The 19,499-nt window shown below is 47.0% G+C and overlaps 1 protein-coding gene across 1 annotated transcript; it reads right to left on the bottom strand.

The window, feature by feature from the left end:
* Positions 1–12,316: 12,316 nt before the first annotated feature.
* On the bottom strand, positions 12,317–17,951 carry NR2E3 (nuclear receptor subfamily 2 group E member 3). Its single transcript, NM_001167900.1, has 8 exons — positions 17,810–17,951; positions 17,149–17,275; positions 16,854–16,957; positions 16,515–16,763; positions 16,234–16,409; positions 15,130–15,376; positions 14,774–14,879; positions 12,317–12,658 (listed from the first exon to the last, which is right to left on the bottom strand). Exons 1-8 carry the CDS (start codon positions 17,901–17,903, stop codon positions 12,526–12,528), a joined length of 1,236 nt encoding a protein of 411 aa, NP_001161372.1. The 5' UTR covers positions 17,904–17,951; the 3' UTR covers positions 12,317–12,525.
* Positions 17,952–19,499: the final 1,548 nt, after the last annotated feature.

Here is a 19,499-nt window from a genome sequence, read left to right as displayed (position 1 = left end):
GAAGAGTCGGACACGACTGAGCGACTTCACTTTCACTTTCATGCATTGGAGAAGGAAATGGCAACCCACTCCAGTGTTCTTGCCTGGAGAATCCCAGGGACGGAGGAGCCTGGTGGGCTGCCGTCTACAGGGTCGCACAGAGTTGGACACGACTGAAGTGACTTAGCAGCAGCGGCAGCAATTGGCTAAATAAAACCTAGTAATGCCTAGGAACTTTTTTGAAAGTTCCCCATGTGATAACTAAATCTATAACAAACCTTTCTGATTATGAAGAAAGAGCAGAAAGTTATAAGGAGACACAGATCAGAGCTTTTGCTTGTTAAAATGTTCTTTCTCCTAAATTGGATAACAGTACAGCATCTTAGAGCCAGGGACATAACCATGAACATTGATGAGACACCTATAATATCTATTGGATCTTGTGAGACATCTCAGACTCTAACAGGCATGTCACTTCCCTGTTCTGTGGGGCCATTTATCCCTCATTTGACAAGTGTTGACTGAGCACTCTAGTTGGTTGGGGTACACTGGTGACCAAAGCCCTTGCGCCCTATGGAGCTTGCATCCTAGTGAGGAAAACCAGTGGTGTCCACCAGATGGAGACTAGTCAACCACAATACCTGGGTCCCACTTCAGGTTTTATTAATCTGAATGGTTGCTTCTTGGCAACTTGTGAGTCTTTCTCTGCTCTCCCTACATCTAAATACTCCCTTAAGGGTAGAGGTAGAGTGTTTCACCAGAGACGGCAATGGCAACCCACTCCTGTACTCTTGCCTGGAAAATCCCATCGACAGAGGAGCATGGTTGGCTGCAGTCCATGGGGTCGTGAAGAGTCGGACACGACTGAGCGACTTCACCTTCACTTTTCACTTTCATACATTGAAGAAGGAAATGGCAACCCACTCCAGTATTTGTGCCTGGAGAATCCCAGGGACAGGGGAGCCTGGTGGGCTGCTGTCTATGGGGTCACACAGAGTCAGACACGACTGAAGCGACTTAGCAGCAGCAGCAGCAGCAGAGTGTCTCACAAATCTGAAAACTGCAGTTGAAAAGAAAGGCCCAGATAGGCCCACAGAGTCTATCTCTGTGTGCTTCATAACCGAAGACGTTTCTGGCGCCGAGGGCAGAAAAGAGTTTTCATAGTACCCCCTCCCCTAGCACTGGCCCTAAATCCGTTAGGGTAGAGCTATTACCCATCTGAGTTTCAGCAGGGCCAATTTACAGCAAAAGGTTGAGTAAATCCTAGGATCAACTGGGAGCTGTATTGTATTAGGATTACAGAAGCCACTCAGTGTATTTCAGATGCGAAGGACTTGAGATAGGAATTAGGTGCTTAATGTAAACATTGGAAGAAGTGGGGAAGCAGGTCAGAGAAAGCCCCCACTGAAGGTCAAGAAAACCAGCAGATCTGAACCAAAAGTTCTCAAGAGTTTGCCTAGAAGCTCCTGCAACTCTAAAGAAGGTTGCTATGAAATTGTCTTCCCACACATTTGGCTGTGACTGTGTCCAGAGATTAATGGCTTCTCATTTACTTTACACATCTCACGTGAGTGCCTGTCTTCTACTAGCAAACCATAGGGGAAGGGGATCCTGAAAAATGTACTTACTGGCATCTCTGTGATGAAGACAAGACCTTAAGAAGGGCCATGGGGCAGGGTGAGGGGGTGGATGCTGGGTTGGCTGCAGATAACTAAGTTTATGTACAACACCACAGTTATGGCAGAAAGCAAAGAAGAACCAAAGAGCCTCTTGATGAAAGTGAAAGAGGAGAGTGAAAAAGGTGGCTTAAAACTCAACATTCAGAAAACTAAGATTGGGGGCGGTCCTAAGATGGCGGAGGAATAGGACAGGGAGACCACTTTCTCCCCCACAAATTCATTGAAAGATCATTTGAACGCTGAGCAAATACCACAAAATAACTTCTAAACGCTGGCAGAGGACATCAGGCACCCAGAAAGGCAGCCCATTGTCTTAGAAAGGAGGTAGGACAAAATATAAAAGATAAAAAGAGAGACAAAAGAGTTAGAAATGGAGACCCATCCTGGGGAGGGAGTCATAAAAGAGAAGTTTCCAAACACCAGGAAACCCTCTTACCAGGTGGGTCTGTGGGGAGTTTTGGAATCTCAGAGGGCAACATAACTGGGAGGAAAAAACAAATAAAGCCCACAGATTACACGCCTAACTGCAGCTCCCAGTGGAGAAGTAGCCCAAATGCTCATGTCCACCACCAGCAAGCCAGGGCTGAACAGGGAAGTGTGGACTGCATTGCTTAGGGTAAGCACCAGGCCTGAATGCCCTGAGGGCAATCTGAGGGAGCTAACGTGAGATAGCAACCCAAACCATGGGATAGAGAGAAAAAAGAGAGAACTTTCCCGTTAAAAGCTCTAATCTAAGCCACTGCCAGCCACTCACAGAACAAAGGACTGAGCCAATACCAGAGGAGAGCTAGCTGACAGCGGACTGGCCCATCCCTCACTGGAGGCAGGGAGGCAGGCAGGTGACAGCCAGAGCCGAAGGCAAGGGGCAAACTCGGCCCCAGAGACAGCATCCTCTACCAAACTTCGAGCAGGCTCCCAGTTGCTAACCAAGTCTTCCTGGGATCCTTCCTGGGACAGTTGCCATCCACCAGGAGGGTTGCAACCAGAGATCAGCTCCCCAGAGGAGACACACAGCACACCTGAGACAGGCTCCTGCTGCACACCCAGGAAACCAAGTGGCTGGGACAGGGGAGGTGATAAGATGCACCGCCCACCTGGGGAGTGTGCACTCGCCAAGCATCTGGTCGCCTGAGCTGCTCGGAAGCTCAGGAAGGGCACAAAGCATAGGCCCAACCGAGTCTGTGCCTTTGTGGAGTACCTGGGAACCCGAACCTGAGCGGCTTAGACGTGGAAAGTGCATGCAACCCAGGGCCCACCTTAGACAGTTCCCCTGCAGAGCAACCTGGAAGCCTGAGCAGTGTAGACCGGGAAAGAACACATGCCTTGAGTGGGGGCAAACCCAGTGTGGCTCAGACACTGAGTGCTCCCCACACATGCCAGTGATATTTGTTGGCAATGTTCCTCCCTCCCCACAGCACAATTGAACAAGTGAGCCTAAATAAATGACCACCTTCGCTGCCTTGTGTCAGGGTGGAAGTTAGATACTGAAGAGACTTGCAAACAGAGGAAGCCAAAATAAACAAGAGGGAACCGCTTTGGAAGTGACAGGTGCAACAGATTAAAACCCTGTAGTTAGCATTGGCTACATTGAAAGGGACCTATAGTATATAGACCTATAGACCTTGAGAAGTATAAGCTGGATCAAGGAACTATGTGAAACTGAGGTGACCCCACACTGCCCTCAATAGCTCCAGATAAATTCCTAGATATATTTTACTATTATCATTTTGTAATTAAAAAAATTTTAAGTTTTTTATTACCCCTTTAATTTTCATTTTAAAAATCTACTATTACCTTGCAAAAAAAAGACCCTATTTTTAAAGCAAACTTCATATTTTGTAAATAACTTTTGCAATTTTTTTAATATTGTATTTTTGAGAGCCTATGGCAACCCACTCCAGTATTCTTGCCTGGAGAATCCCAGGGATGGGGGAGCCTGGTGGGCTGCCGTCTATGGGGTCACACAGAGTCAGACACGACTGAAGCGACTTAGCAGCAGCAGCAGCAGAAGCAACCTCTATTCTAGATTTTTAATCTTTGCTTTTTGGTATTTGTTATCAATTCTGTACCTTTAAGAATCCAATCTTTAGTACCCATTTTTACTTAGGAGTGTGATTACTGGCTTGATTGCTCTCTTCCCCTTTTGACTCTCCTTTTTCTCCCCCAGGTCACCTCTATCTCCTCCCTCCCCCTTCTCTTCTGTACTTAACTCTGTGAATCTCTTTGTGTATTCTGGGCTGTGGAGAACACTTAGGGAACTGATCACAGGCTAGATTGGTCTCTTTCCTTTTGACTCCCCCTCCTCTCCTCCTGGTCACCTCTATCTCCTTCCTCCCTCTTCTCTTCTCTATGGAACTCTGTGAACCTCTCTGAGTGTTCTAGACTGTGGAGAGCAAATAGGTAATTGATTACTCTCCCCTTTTGATTCCCCCTCTTCTCCTCCTGGTCACCTCTATCTCTCTCCTCCCTCTTCTCTTCTCCATGTAACTCTGTGAACCTCTCTGGGTGTCCCCCACTGTGGAGAATCTTTTCACCATTAACCTAGATGTTTTATCATCAGTGTTGTATGGATGGAGAAGTCTTGAGGCTACTGTAAGAATAAGACTGGAAGCCAGAGGCAGGAGGCTTAAATCCAAAACTTGAGAACAGCAGAAAACTGACTCCAGGGAACATTAATAGACAAGAGCTAATCCAAAAGCCTCTGTACCTACACTGAAACCAAGCTCCACCCAAGAGCCAACAAGTTCCAGAGCAAGACATACCAAGCTAATTCTCCAACAATGCAGGAACATAACCCTGAGCACAAAAATACAGGTGGCCAAAAGTCACACCAAACCCATAGACCCCTTCAAAATTCACTGCAGACATTTCATTGCACTCCAGAAAGGAGATCCAGCTCCACCAACCAGAACACCGATGCAAGCTTCCCTAACCAGGAAACCTTGACAAGCCACTCATCCAACTCCACCCACAGGGAGGAACCTCCACAATAAAGAGGAACCACAAACTTCCAGCATACAGAAAGGCCACCCCAAACAGCAACCTAAACAAGATGAAAAGGCAGAGAAATATTCAGCAGGTAAAGGAACAGGATAAAAGCCCACCAAACCAAACCAAAGAGGAGGGAATAGGGAGTCTACCTGAAAAAGAATTCAGAATAATGATAGTAAAAATGATCCAAAATCTTGAAAACAAAATGGAGTTACAGATAAATAGTCTGGAGACAAGGATTGAGAAAATGCAAGAAAAGTTTAACAAGGAGCAAAAAGAAATTAAAAAAGTCAATAATGAATAATGCAATAACTGAGATCAAAAGCACCCTGGAGGGAACCGACAGTAGAATAACTGAGGCAGAAGATAGGATAAGTGAGGTGGAAGATAGAATATGGAAAAATAAATGAAGCACAGAGGAAAAAAGAAAAAAGAATTAAATGAGGACAACCTCAGAGACCTCTGGGACAAAGTTAAACACCCCAACATTCGAATCATAGGAGTCCCAGAAGAAGAATACAAAAAGGCCATGAGAAAATACTTGAGAAGATAATAGTTGAAAACTTCCCTAAAATGGGGAAAGAAATAGCCACCCAAGTCCAAGAAACCCAGAGAGTCACAAACAGGATAAACCCAAGGTGAAACACCCCAAGACACATTTTAATCAAATTAATGAAGATCAAACACAACAAATATTAAAAGCAGCAAGGGAAAAACAACAAATAACTCACAAGGGGATCCCCATAAGGATAACAGCTGATCTTTCAATAGAAACTCTTCAAGCCAGAAGGGAATGGCAGGACATACTTAAAGTGATGAAAGAGAAAAACCTACAACCCAGATTATTGTACCCAGAAAGGATCTCATTCAAATATGAAGGAAAAATCAAAAGCTTTACAGACAAGCAAAAGCTCAGAGAATTCAGCACCACCAAATCAGCTCTTCAACAAATGCTAAAGGATCTTCTCTAGACAGGAAAGAGAAAAGATTTATAAACTCGAACCCAAAACAACAAAGTAAATGGCAATGGGATCATACTTACCAATAATTACCTTAAATGTAAATGGGTTGAATGCCCCAACCAAAAGACTGTGGCTGAATGGATAAAAAGACAAACAAACAAACAAACACACACACACACAAAAATGACCCCTATATATGCTGTCTACAAGAGACCCACCTCAAACCTAGGGACACATACAGACTGAAAGTGAAGGGCTGGGAAAAGAGATTTCATGCAAATGGAGACCAAAAGAAAGCATGAGTGGCAATAATCATATCAGATAAAATAGACTTTGAAATAAAGACTGTGGAAAGGGACAAAGAAGGACACTACATAAGATCAAAGGATCAATCCAAGAAGAAGATATAACAATTAGAAATATATACGCAGCCAACATAGGAGCACAACAATATATAAGGCAAATGCTAACAAGTATGAAAGGGGAAATTAACAGTAACACAATAATAGTGGGAGACTTTAATACCCCACTTACACCTATGGATAGATCAACTAAACAGAAAATTAGCAAAGAAACACAAACTTTAAATGATACAATGGACCAGTTAGACTTAATTGATATCTATAGGACATTTCACCCTAAAACAATGAATTTCACCTTTTTCTCAAGCGCACACGGAACCTTCTCCAGGATAGATCACATCCTAGGCCATAAATCTAGCCTTGGTAAATTCAGAAAAAATTGAAACCATCTCAAGCATCTTTTCTGATCACAGTGCAGTAAGATTAGATGTCGACTACAGGGAAAAAAAAAAAAAAACTATTAAAAATACAAACATATGGAGGTTAAGCCACACACTTCTGAATAACCAACAAATCACAGAAGAAATGAAAAAAAGAAATCAAAATATGCATAGAAACGAATGAAAATGAAAACACAACAACCCCAAACCTACGGGATTCAGTAAAAGTAGTGCTAAGGGGAAGGTTCATAGCAATACAAGCCTACCTCAAGAAACAGGAGAGAAATCAAATAAATAACCTAACCCTACACCTAAAGCAACTAGAAAAGGAAGAAATAAAGAACCCCAGGGTTAGTAGAAGGAGAGAAATCACAAAAATTAGAGCAGAAATAAATGCAAAAGAAACAAAGAGACCATAGCAAAAATCAACAAAGCTAAAAGCTGGTTGGTTCTTCAAGAAGATAAATAAAATAGACAAACCATTAGCCAGACTCATCAAAAAACAAAGGGAGAAGAATCAAACCAACAAAATTAGAAATGAAAATGGAGAAATCACAACAGACAACACAGAAATACAAAGGATCATAAGAGACTACTATCAGCAACTATATGCCAATAAAATGGACAACTTGGAAGAAATGGACAAATTCTTAGAAAAGTATAACTTTTCAAAACTGAACCAGGAAGAAATAGAAAATCTTAACAGATCCATCACAAGCACAGAAATCGAAACTGTAATCAGAAATCTTCCAGCAAACAAAAGCCCAGGACTAGATGGCTTCACAGCTGAATTCTACCAAAAATTTAGAGAAGAGCTAATACCTATCCTACTCAAACTCTTCCAGAAAATTGCAGAGGAAGGTAAACTTCCAAACTCATTCTATGAGGCCACCATCACCCTAATACCAAACCAGACAAAGATGCCACCAAAAAAAGAAATTACAGGCCAATATCACTGATGAACATAGATGCAAAAATCCTTAACAAAATTCTATCAAACAGAATCCAACAACATAGTAAAAAGATCATACATCATGACCAAATGGGCTTTATCCCAGGGATGCAAGAATTCTTCAATATTTGCAAATCAATCAATGTGATACACCTCATTAACAAATTGGAAGATAAAAACCATATGATTATCTCAATAGATGCACAGAAAGCCTTTGACAAAATTCCACATCCATTTATGATAAAAACCCTCCAGAAAGCAGGCATAGAAGGAACATACCTCAACATAATAAAAGCCATATATGATAAACCCACAGCAAACATTATCCTCAATGGTGAAAAATTGAAAGTATTTCCCCTAAGTCAGGAACAAGACAAGGATGCCCACTCTTACCACTAATGTTCAACATAGTTTTAGAAGTTTTGGCCACAGCAATCAGAGCAGAAAAAGAAATAAAAGGAATCCAAATTGGAAAAGAAGAAGTAAAACTCTCACTGTTTGCAGATGACATGATCCTCTACATAGAAAACCCTAAAGACTCCACCAGGAAATTACTAGAGCTAATCAATGAATACAGTAAAGTTGCAGGATATAAAATTAACACAGAGAAATCCCTTGCATTTCTATACACTAACAATGAGAAAAAGAAAGAGAAATTAAGGAAACAATTCCATTCACCATTGCAACAAAAAGAATAAAATACTTAGGAATAAATCTACCTAAAGAAACAAAAGACCTATATATATAAAACTATAGAACACTGGTGAAAGAAATCAAAGATGACACAAATAGATGGAGAAATATACCATGTTCATGGATCGAAAGAATCAATATAGTGAAAATGAGTATACTACCCAAAGCAATCTATAGATTCAATGCAATCCCTATCAAGCTACCAATGGTATTTTTCAGAGAATTAGAACAAATAATTTTGCAATTTGTATGGAATTACAAAAAACCTCAAATAGCCAAAGCAATCTTGAGAAAGAAGAATGGAACTGGAGGAATCAACCTGCCTGACTTCAGACTATACTATAAAGCAACAGTCATCAAGAGAGTTTGGTACTGGCACAAAGACAGAAACATAGATCAATGGAACAAAATTGAAAGCCCAGAGATAAATCCATACACCTATGGACACCTTATCTTTGACAAAGGAGGCAAGAATATACAATGAATTAAAGACAATCTCTTTAACAAGTGGTGCTGGGAAAACTGGTCAACCACTTGTAAAAGAAGGAAACTAGAACACTTTCTAACACCATACACAAAAATAAACTCAAAATGGATTAAAGATCTAAACGTAAGACCAGAAACTATAAAACTTCTAGACGAAAACATAGGCAAAACACTCTCTGATATAAATCACAGCAGGATCCTCTATGACCCACCTCCCAGAGTAATGGAAATAAAAGCAAAAGTAAACAAATGGGACCTATAAACTTAAAAGCTTTTGCACAATGAAGGAAACTATAAGCAAGGTGAAAAGACACCCTTCAGAATGGGAGAAAATAATAGCAAATGAAGCAACTGACAAAGAATTAATCTCAAAAATATACAAGCAACTCCTGCAGCTCAATTCCAGAAAAATAAGTGACCCAATCAAAAAAATGGGCCAAAGAACTAAACAGACATTTCTCCAAAGAAGACATATAGATGGCTAACAAACACATGAAAAGATGCTCAACATCACTCATTATCAGAGAAATGCAAATCAAAACCACAATGAGGTACCATGTCACGCCAGTCAGAATGGCTGCTATCTAAAAGTCTACAAAGAATAAATGCTGAAGAGGGTGCAGAGAAAAGGGAACCCTCTTACACTGTTGGTGGGAATGCAAACTAGTATAGTCACTATGGAGAACAGTGTGGAGATTCCTTAAAAAACTGGAAATAGAACTGCCTTATGACCCAGCAATTCCACTGCTGGGCATACACACTGAGGAAACCAGAATTGAGAAACACATGTACCCCAATGTTCCTTGCAGCACTGTTTATAATAGCCAGGACATGGAAGCAACCTAGATGTCCATCAGCAGATGAATAGATAAGAAAGCAGTGGTACATATACACAATGGAATATTACTCAGCTATGAAAAAGATTGCATTTGAATCCGTTCTAATGAGGTGGATGAAACTGGAGCCTATTATACAGAATAAAGTAAGTCAGAAAGAAAAACACCAATATAGTAATATTAATGCATATATATGGAATTTAGAAAGACAGTAATGATGACCCTATATGTGAGACAGCAAAAGAGACGCAGATGTAAAGAACAGGTTGTTGGACTCTGGCAGAAGACGAGGGTGGGATGATTTGAGAGAATAGCATTGAAACATGTATATTATCATATGTGAAATAGATCGCCAGTCCAGGTTCAATGCATGGAGCAGGGTGCTCAGGGCTGGTGCACTGGGATGACTCTGAGGTATGGGATGGGTAGGTAGGTGGGAGGGAGGGTCAGGATGGGGAATACATGTACACACATGGCTGATTCATGTGAATGTATGGCAAAAAACAAAAAAAATGAATATATGAATTGGTAATCTGAAAATATTATAATAAAACATACCCACCTGAAAAAAAATGAAAACTAAGATCATGGCATCTGGTTCTACCACTCTATGGCAAATAGATTGGGTAACAATGGAAACAGTGACAGACTTTATTTTGGGGGGCTCCAAAATCACTGCAGATGGTGACTGCAGTTATGAAATTAAAAGCTGCTTGCTCCTTGAAAGAAAAGTTATGACCAACCTAGATGGCATATTAAAAAGCAGAGACATTACTTTGCCAACAAAGGTCCGTCTAGTCAAAGCCATGGTTTTTCTAGTAGTCATGTATGGATGTGAGAGTTGGACTATAAAGAAAGCTGAGCACCAAAGAATTGATGCTTTTGAACTGTGGTATTGGAGAAGACTCTTGAGAGTCACTTGGACAGCAAGGAGATCCAATCAGTCCATCCTAAAAGAAATCAGTCCTGAATATTCATCAGCAGGGCTGATGCTGAAGCTGAAACTCAAATACTTTGGTCACCTGATGTGAAGAACTAACTCATTAGAAAAGACCCTGATGCTGGGAAAGATTGAAGGTGGGAGGAGAAGGAGATGACAGAGGATGAAACGGTTGGGAGGTATCACCGACTTGATGGATATGAGTTTGAGTAAGCCCCGGGAGTTGGTGATGGACAGGGAAGCCTGGCGTGCTACAGTCCACGGGGTTGCAAAGAGTCGGACACGACTGAGTGAGTGAACTGAACTCAACTGACCTCCTCTAATTCTCCAAGACTTCTTCCTGGAGGTCCCAGTCTCTATCCCAGTGTAGAATTGGTGTGCTCACACATCCCAGATACTAGCATGTGAACTTCAGCTGGCTGCCTTTGCAGTTTTGTATTCCCAAAAGCAAGACTGCAGCATAATGTTCTGGGCCTGTTTGGTCATACTTCACCCATGCTTCTTGCTAATATGCCTTTACTCAGACTTTCTATATGTGGGGCCTTTAAACCTTATGGATAAAACTTTGGATAGGGAGTTGGCTAGTATCATGGCATTATCGACATTAAATGACCCAAATAACTGAGGCAAGTCAGATGCTTCTGGAAGTTCAAGAGTCTCGAGTAGTGCTTAAGTGGGAAGGGATTAAGCTGGGCAGTATTTGCCCTACTGTGTCCTCTCTGGGCAGCAGTCTAGCCATCATTTCCAGAGCAGAGTGTTCTGAACCACCCTTCCTGCATCAAGACAACAGATCTCTGAAAAACGAGGAGAATGCATACACAGGCCAAAGGGCAAGGAAACACCAGGATTTCTCACAAGGCCTTTTTTTCTTCTGGGCTTTAAACATTTATTCTTTGGAGATAGAAAATGAACAGAATTGTTCAGCTGGTTCCAGGAGCAGAGGGGCATGGGGAGAAGGCAGTGCCAGAGTTAAGTAGAGTCACACCAAGTTTTGGGTCCTCTCTTAATTTTCACTTATAAATGGGGATAGTTGATCCCTCTGCCAGATTAATCTGAGAGTTAAATAACAATACACATTCAGTGCTTATTTCACTGTCTTGGTGTATCTAGTGCCTCATACGTATTAACATTTTAAAAAGTACTTTTTCCTAGGTCTTCTGGATCTGCCTTTGAAAAGGAAGAGGTTTGTCTGAACTTCATCTTTCCATAAGGAATTAAAAAGTGATGGAGATTCCCCTCCACAAAGAGTGCCTGTGGCTGCTATGTTGAGTTGCATGGTGCTCACCTTTATTTTCAGGGAAGTGATGAAGGATGGGGAAGAACAATGGGGAGAAGCTTTGGGGTACTGGGATGCCATCTGGAGAGAAGCTGGGTTGCTGAATCCTCTGGGAGATTTTTCACTGGATTTGAATTCATGGCACCTGGACTCTGACTCAGAGTGGCAACCAGATGGAACTCAACCCTGTGCTCACACCATCAGTGTCCTCAAAGGGAGAACCTTGGCCACATTTATTTTCCTGTTTTTGTTTTTTCACTTTTTTTTTTTTAGGTCCAACAATAAAGTGCACAAATCTTAAGCGCATGGTGCAATTAATTTTTAATGAGTGAATAAGTTTGCAAAACCACCCCCCTGATCAAAATGAAGAACATTTTTAGCATACCTTGGGACCCTTCCCAGTCAACCCCACCCCCCCACCCAGAGGTATTCTATTCTAACTTCTACAACCATTGCTTAGTCTTGCCTGTTCTTAAACTTTATATAATCAGAACTGGTGCCTGGATGGTTTTGTTTGTGTCTGAAATAGATCCATGTTGTCACACAATATTGATGGTTCATTCCTTTTTATTGCTGTTTTATAAGATTTCCCTGGTGGCACAGATGGTAAAGAATTTGCCTGCAATGCAGGAGATGCGGGATCAATCCCTGGGTTGGGAAGATCCCCTGGAGAAGGGGATGGCTACCCATTCCAGTATTCTTGCCTGGAGAATTCCATGGACAGATGAGCCTGGTGGGCTACAGTTCATGAGGCTGCAAACAGTCAGACACGACTGAATACGTATAGACCCAGTTTATTAGTCCACCCTACTGTCACTGTACAGTTTGGGGCTGTTATGAAAAAAGCTGCTTCAAACATTCTTTTGGTAGACATTTCTGACAGGTACACATATCCATGAGTGCAACTGCCAAATCAAAGGGTAGCCCAGATTTTTAGCTTCAGTAGATTGCTTCACAGAGTGGTTGCACTCATTTTATTTCTACTTCCACTAGTTTTTGAACATGTCACAAAGGAGCTTCTCCATTGGAGTATTCCCTATGGTCTTGCGGAAAAAGAGGAGCTCAACACGTTCAGAACTGATAAATCTCAAAGACGGGAGGAGCAGGAGCAATTTCCCAAACCTGGACAGGAGACAGGACACCAACAGTGTGATTATCAGCTTCAGAGCCTGAGTCCTGGGCACAGCGCCATTCCAGGAGAGGCAGAGGGGATGGAGAGGAGAGATGAGAGGTGCCCAGGGCAAGTAAGGAGGAATTTCAAGGAAAGGCCCCATTCACCTACCCCGGACCCACTGTGGCCTTCCTCCAGTGTTTAGTTAAGGAGTGTGATGAAAATAGTGAATAAATATTGTTTATTATGTGTAAAGATTATAAAGTAAGAAGTTACTTACATTAATACTATGTTAATGTTATTAATAATCATATAATTATTATAATTACATGATCATTAATACCACATATATTGAATAAGAAAATAAATTCCTGGGAATTCCCTGGTGGTCCAGTGATTAGGACTCAGTGCTTTCACTCATGGGGCCTGGGTTTGATCCATGGTTGGGGAACTAATATCCCCACAAGCCACATAGTGTGGGGAGAAAGAAAGGATATAAATTCTCTGTAAGCCACCTAGGATGATAAGATGGCTTGATATACTCATCCATAAAAATAGTCATTGTAGTTTTTAAATGAGAACCATTTGCCAAGGCAAGGGTTTCCAGCTCAGAGAAGCTAGATGGTGAAGTCCCGAGAGGCAGATGGGGGCGCATTATGCTGACCTTCCTTGGGTGGGAGATCTAACAGCTGGGGTCATTGCCCACGGTCAGGAGGCCACATCCAAGTGGGACAGCTCCAGGTTCAGAACCTCCGTTCTACCACGGAGGTCTATGGGAAGCCTCCCCCACCTCCCAATGACCTACTGAAATTGCTTTGCAGTACCAAGGTCTTTGTTTCTCTTGTGAGAGCCAAGTGGGTGGCACTGAGCCATCATACACCCCCCATCATGCTTCTGCTGGTGCTGGGGCAAGCTGGACAGCCCCAGAGCACTGTCTCTTGCCCCACCATCCCCGCAGCCCCAGTCTCAGCCAGTAACCATTGTCCTCCATACACAGCCAGGCCCCGGGCTAGGGTCCATGCCTATGGCTTATGCCAGATTTTGTCATGTTCCCTGAAAACTCTTCCTCCCGACTTTCCTTTTTCTGTCATCTACCTCTTTCCCCAAAGAGCTCCTCTATCTCATTCTTTATCCACTCAAATACCAGGTCTGAGCCATCCCAACACCTGGAGGCTCCTGCATCTGTCACTGCCTTTCCATTCCCACAAACAGACCTTCAAGGACTCCCTGGATGATGGCAGGGTCTGCCTTCCTCCCTGTTGGAGGCTCTGCACTCACCACCACGCCTCTGCATGAAGCCAGCTCTGTGGAAAGCATTCTCCTGCTCAATGATCTGCAGTGGCTCCTCTCTGCCTGCCAAACCAGATTTGGCCTCTGGCTGCCCTTCAAAGTCCTGAGCAGGCTGGTTCCAGAGAGCCGTTCTGGTTTAGACCCCTACCTTCTCACTGGCGGCAATCAGTTTTGCCTTCCCAACTGGTCTCTTGACCTAAGAATATATGTATATTTGCTTCTCTCCCTCACTTTGTGGGCTTCCCTGGTGGCTTAGATGGTAAAGAGTCTGTCTGCAATGCAGGAGGCTAAGGTTTGATCCCTGGGTTAAGAAGATCCTGGAGAAGGGATTAGGTACCCACTTCAGTCATGGGCAGAGAAGCCTGGTGGGCTACAGTCTATGGGGTCACAAAGAGTCAGACATGACTGAGTAACTAACACTTAATACGCTCCCTTTGTAAATGATAGTTTCTCTCCTTGTATACCCTCTCCTTCCTCAACACCAGCCGTGCCTCCACAAATCCCTCTCAGCAGTGCTTTGCACCCTGCCTCCCAGTGGGTCTCTGTCTCCTTCATATGCATGCAGCCCTCAGTACCCGATAGGCTGGTCCTCAACTTCAGCATGGCCACTGGGCCGGGCATCCCCTAGAAGCAGTGAGCTTGCTTTATGCTTTTTTTGGTCCCTATTCCTGGGCCTGGTGCTCTGCCTGGCACACAGTAGGTGTCAGCCATGTGCTGGTTGCACTGAGATCCCTGTCCCATCTAATGAGTGCAGCCCTAAGACAGTGTCAAAAAGGTGGGCAGAGTGGTAGAGAGCTGAAGGGACAGATGGGCAGGTAGGCAGGTGCTCAGGTCACCTCACAGGCTGGCTGGGGTGATGGGCCTTGCTGTGCTGGCTGAGCATCACCTGAGACTGGTCCTGCAAGGCCTCCACGTGCTCAGGATCCTTCAGGCCGCGTGTTTCTGGAGAGAAGCAGCAGCTGTGAGCTTCCCTCCCAGGCCCCGCTCCCGCCTCACCATCAGCCAGGGCCTCAGGAGTGGGGAGCCCAGCAGCCCAGGAGCCATGCAGCCCTCCCCTCCTGCTCGCAGGGAAGAAGTCTACACACATTCAGGTCTATGAAGGGTGATGGAGGGAAAGTGAGAGGCAGAAGGAAGTCACCAAAATTCCCTGCCTTCATCCCCGCCCACTCTCCTCTAAGACTCGGACAAAGACCTGGTTTGAAGAGGACCAGGGCCTTCATGCAGGCGAACTCCGTGGGGTCCACTGCCAGTGCCCGGAACCGTGAGATGGTTTCCTGCAGGATTCGAGTCTCCGCACTGGCCAGCACCAGTCGGCCCTGAGAGCTGCCGCCAGCAGAGGCCTCGGGCAGGGCCAGCAGTGGGCAATTGTCCAGAGGCAGAGACCACTGGATGGCTCCAAGGAGGAAGAGTTCACTCCACGCCTCTTCCAGCAGGATCACCTGTGCCCAGAGAGGGGGGTGAGGGCAAGTGTGATGGCTGATCACAGCTCCTCTGGCCCAGCCTGGAATCTCTGCCACGTTCTCAGCTGTCTTAGGAGAGGACGGGCTGGATCCAGGTACCCAGAACATTCTGACCTCTGCTTGACATCAGCCAGGGGCTCGGAGCTCTGGGTCTTGGCACCATCCAGCCCAGATGCCTCAGTTCTAAGACATTCTCTGGGCTCCATCGAAAGGTAGAGGTGGAGCACAGGCAAATCCTGGAGCCATGAGAAGCTGGGCAGCTCAGGGACACTCCCCACCAGCATCCCAAGTCGGCCATACTCAGCAGACTCAGTCGCTTCTGAGCTGCTTCATCCAAACCACTGGCTAAGGACTGCTGCGCTCAGCGTGCCTCTCCTCCTGGATGCTGACAGGTCGCCTTGCTCATGAGAAGCCCAGAGGCATGAAGAGGCTGGGCTGAAACTCAAACCCAGAAGTCAGGGGGGCATTTGTGTTCCAAGGGAGCCCAGATTTGCCCATTGATGCTGTTCACAGTGTGCAGACCACCCTGTGACACAAAGACAGAGCATCTCTATCTAAGGCCGGAGGGTTTGTCTAGGAGGAAAGAAGACCCAGAGGGGCATAGACACTGCCTTCTAATGTCTGGTCCCCATGCATACCTGGCCATCAGGGTCCCCTACGTGATGACCCCAACTGCCATATCCCAGAGATATGTGCCCATGACCATCGCTGACTCTGAGACACGCGTGTCTCCAGCCTTTACCATCCCCAAGCTGTGTGCCCCTCCAATCATCACCTGCACAGGGAGGTGTGCGCCCCCAGCCCAGCTGACTCGTGAGCCCCCCTGACGAGTATACCTGATCCCGGAAGGGCAGGTTGGAGAACACTGGCAGGTTCTTGGCCCACTTGACGGCCATGAAGAGCAGGCGAGCAGACGTCTCATGGATGCTGTCCAGGGCACAGGGAGAGGAGGAGGAGTATGGGGACGAGGGGAACTCGGGATCATTGCTGGTGACATCGATATTCTCGTCGGCTGTCGGGACAGATGTTGTGCCTCAGCCCCTGTTCCGAGGCAGGCAGAAGTGGCTTTTCAGGGACCTAGGTGTGGGACCTGGAGCTCAGCCATCGGCCCACTTACCATCCTCGGGCTCCAGCTTAGTGCAGGTTTCAGCTGTTATCAGGCTGGCCATGAAGTGGTGGTGCCCCGGAGGCATGAGGGCCTGGGGTCCCAGGGCTCTGGCTGCAGAGACAGGTGTGGGCCCCCGAGAGCTGGGCCCTGCGAGGGCCGGCGGGGTCGCCAGGGGCTGCAGCCGGGGCTCCGTTTCTGACTCCACGCTGTCCATTCGGACCTGGGCGGTGCTCCGTGGCTGGCGCTCATTCTGCACGGCTGGGGAGGTGGGAAGGGTCAGGACACCCCACGGATCATGCACCCCCATATCTTCTGCCATGCCTCTCCGGGATGGGGTTCTTGACTCACCATCCTGGTTCATGCCCGCCTGCAAGCACTTCTTCAGCCGGCAGGCCTGGCACTGGTTGCGGTGGGCCTTGTCCACCGGGCACATCCCTGCCCCCACCTGGCACCTGCGGGTGGAGGGGAGCCCCAGGGAGTCAGGGTCCTGCCCGGGCCCTGGGCCGTGGGTTTCAGACACTTTGGCTGCAGCCCCTTCTCCCCTGAGCATCCTCCACTCCCTCCCTCCCAGAACACTCAGTGGCCGGCGGGGCTCTTCTAGATGAGGGGGGACTCCTCTGGGGTGGGGGGCCCCCTCTCTCACCTGTAGATGAGCCTTCGCCTCACGCTCCTCTTGAAGAAGCCGCTGCAGCCGTTGCAGGCGTAGATGCCATAGTGCTTCCCGCTGCTGCTGTCCCCACACACGCGGCACTGGAGCGAGGGGCCCACGCCTAAGGGCAAGCCTGGGCTGGGTGGGGGCTGCGCCGGGCCAGTGACACGCCATTCCCACCTCCTCAGGGACCCCTCCACCCTCCTTCCCTCACCGTCCTCACGTTCCTATCCACCCATATTCAGACACACCCGTGTCTCTCCCAGCTGGAAAACGTGTCCCTTGTCACACCCCCTCCCCACTTCTCCATGGCCAGTTCTCAACAAGTGACACTCTCTGCTCCACTTCCCCGTCCCTCTCTCTGCAGGTGGGCTCAGGCTCCATCATGCACAAGAGCCTTCTGGACACCGCCACTAGGGATCTCTGCTCCTGACCTTTGAGGGCCCTCTTCTCTCCTTTCTTCTCCCATCTGATCAGCTATCCTCTCTGACCCCCATGTTTCTAGGATTCTGGGTTTCCTGGCAGGTTTCCTTACACTTGCCTATAGCCCTGGGGGCTTGGCCTGAGTTGCTCTGGCTCCTATCATGGTCCCTGCAAACCTGTGACCCACGCTCCACTCCCCAAGGGTCTATATATGCCTCGAGATTAACCATACCTGTCGGCTCCTCCCCCAGGCCCCACCTGCCTGGAGACTCCTTCCTGGAGGCGGACACGGCAGCCGGCACCGCTGCAGCCACGTTGGAGCTCATGGGCGCTGTCGGCCTGTCCTGGCAGGTCCCAGGGCAGCCAGTGCCTGCCTAAGGGAAGCCTCAGGATTTCTGAGCTGGACCCAGCCCTGCCTCCCTCTCTGAAACTCTGTTTCTCTTCTATCTCTCCTTCTGCCTCTGTCTCTCTCTCCCCCTTGCCTCTCCTCTCTGTGCTCCTGCCTCCTGCCCCCTCTGTCTAAACTCAGGAGCTGCCCCAACTTGCCCTCACAGCAGCAGCTCTGGCTCGGGGAGATTTCTCCCAGGGCAGTGCTGGACGCAGCTTATGATCCTCTTAATCTTTACTGTCTCCACAGGGGATCAACCGGCCACACCTGCGGCATTACCAAGGTGCCCCTGGGAGCCGGTCATTCCTACTGCCCCCACACCAGCTCCCGGGCTGCCCAGTTCCTCGTGCTCTGTGCTCCCGAACTGTTCGAATTGTTAAGGGAGGTGTGGACTCCACCTACGCCAGGACAAGTGGGTCTGGGGACAGGTGTGTGTGGCTCCACACACGGGTGCTCACTGCTGGTCCTGGGTAAGTCCAGCTTTCTGCCCCAGTGCTTCTCACCTAATCCCTTGATAAGAGACTACTTAGGGCTCAGGATTTAAGGGTCTGGGCACCCCTGGAGGGCTAGCAGCCCCCAGATGCCCCTACAGAGGCAACTCCTATCACAGGTGGAAATGGGTTAGATGTAGGGTCTGAGGCCAGCCTGCAGGCCATGGGCGCTGGGCCCAATGTGGAGGGTCTCCTGCAAGACTGGAGGGGGCGAGGACACAGCTCCTGCACCTGCCTACCCTGACTTGCCTTCACAGTCCCAGGTCAGCTGGTCCCTTGGCTTCCCCAGACTCAGTCTTCCCAGCTCGAGCCCAGGGGTGGTTCTGAGGTGGGGGATGAGCCCTGGGGCAAGGGTGGAGACAGCCAAGACAGATCCAAGTTCAAATCCTTGCTCTCTCACAGCCAGCCATGCCTCCCTGAGCAATGATTTAACCTGTCTGAGCTTCAGTCTCCTGGAAAAAGGGGTGACCAGAGTACCTGCCTTGTAGAGCAGCTGGGGAAGCTAATAAGATGATTCTCCAAGTGTTCTGGGGCCTAGTTCTTAGTAGGAGCATAATAAATGATGGGGGGATTCCATGGTGGCCTAGTGGTAAAGAATCCTGCCAATGCAGGAGATGCGGGTGCAATCCCTGGGTCGGGAACATCCCCTTGGAGAAAGAAATGGCTACCCACTCCAGTATTCTTGCCTGGGAAATCCCACGGACAGAGGAGTCTAATGATCTGTAGTCCTTGCAATCTCGAAGAGTCGCACAAGACTTAGAGACTAAACAAGAACAGCAATAAACGATGGGGCTGTTACTATTATTGCTTCTCAGGGTTGTTGAGATCCTAGAGCAGTCCTCAGCAAATAGCCTTTCCTCTCCTGCTCCTCTGCCCCCACTCCACCCCCATGCCCAGGCCAGAGCAGAAAGCCCCCTGTTGGTCTGGGTGTGACATGCATCCTCAGCAGAGCTGGGCTCATCTCTGGGTGCATCTGGGGCAGGGGTTGGCCTAGCCTTAGAGCCTGAGGGGGAGGGGGACAGTGTGAAGCTTCTGGGAGGATC

Source organism: Bos taurus, chromosome 10 (genome assembly GCF_002263795.3).
Source record: "Bos taurus isolate L1 Dominette 01449 registration number 42190680 breed Hereford chromosome 10, ARS-UCD2.0, whole genome shotgun sequence".
NCBI lineage: Eukaryota > Metazoa > Chordata > Mammalia > Artiodactyla > Bovidae > Bos > Bos taurus.
This window is presented reverse-complemented; position numbering and strand designations above follow the sequence as displayed.

Bases quoted from the DNA above. Each gene is read 5' to 3' on its own strand.
- NR2E3 (NM_001167900.1), bottom strand. From the start codon at position 17,903: ATGAGCTCCAACGTGGCTGCAGCGGTGCCGGCTGCCGTGTCCGCCTCC. The intron at 16,410-16,514 runs GTAAGTGGGCCG...CTGTCCCGACAG, and splicing joins TAAGCTGGAGCCCGAGGATG to CCGACGAGAATATCGATGTC. The intron at 15,377-16,233 runs GTATACTCGTCA...CTCTGGGCACAG, and splicing joins ACCTGCCCTTCCGGGATCAG to GTGATCCTGCTGGAAGAGGC.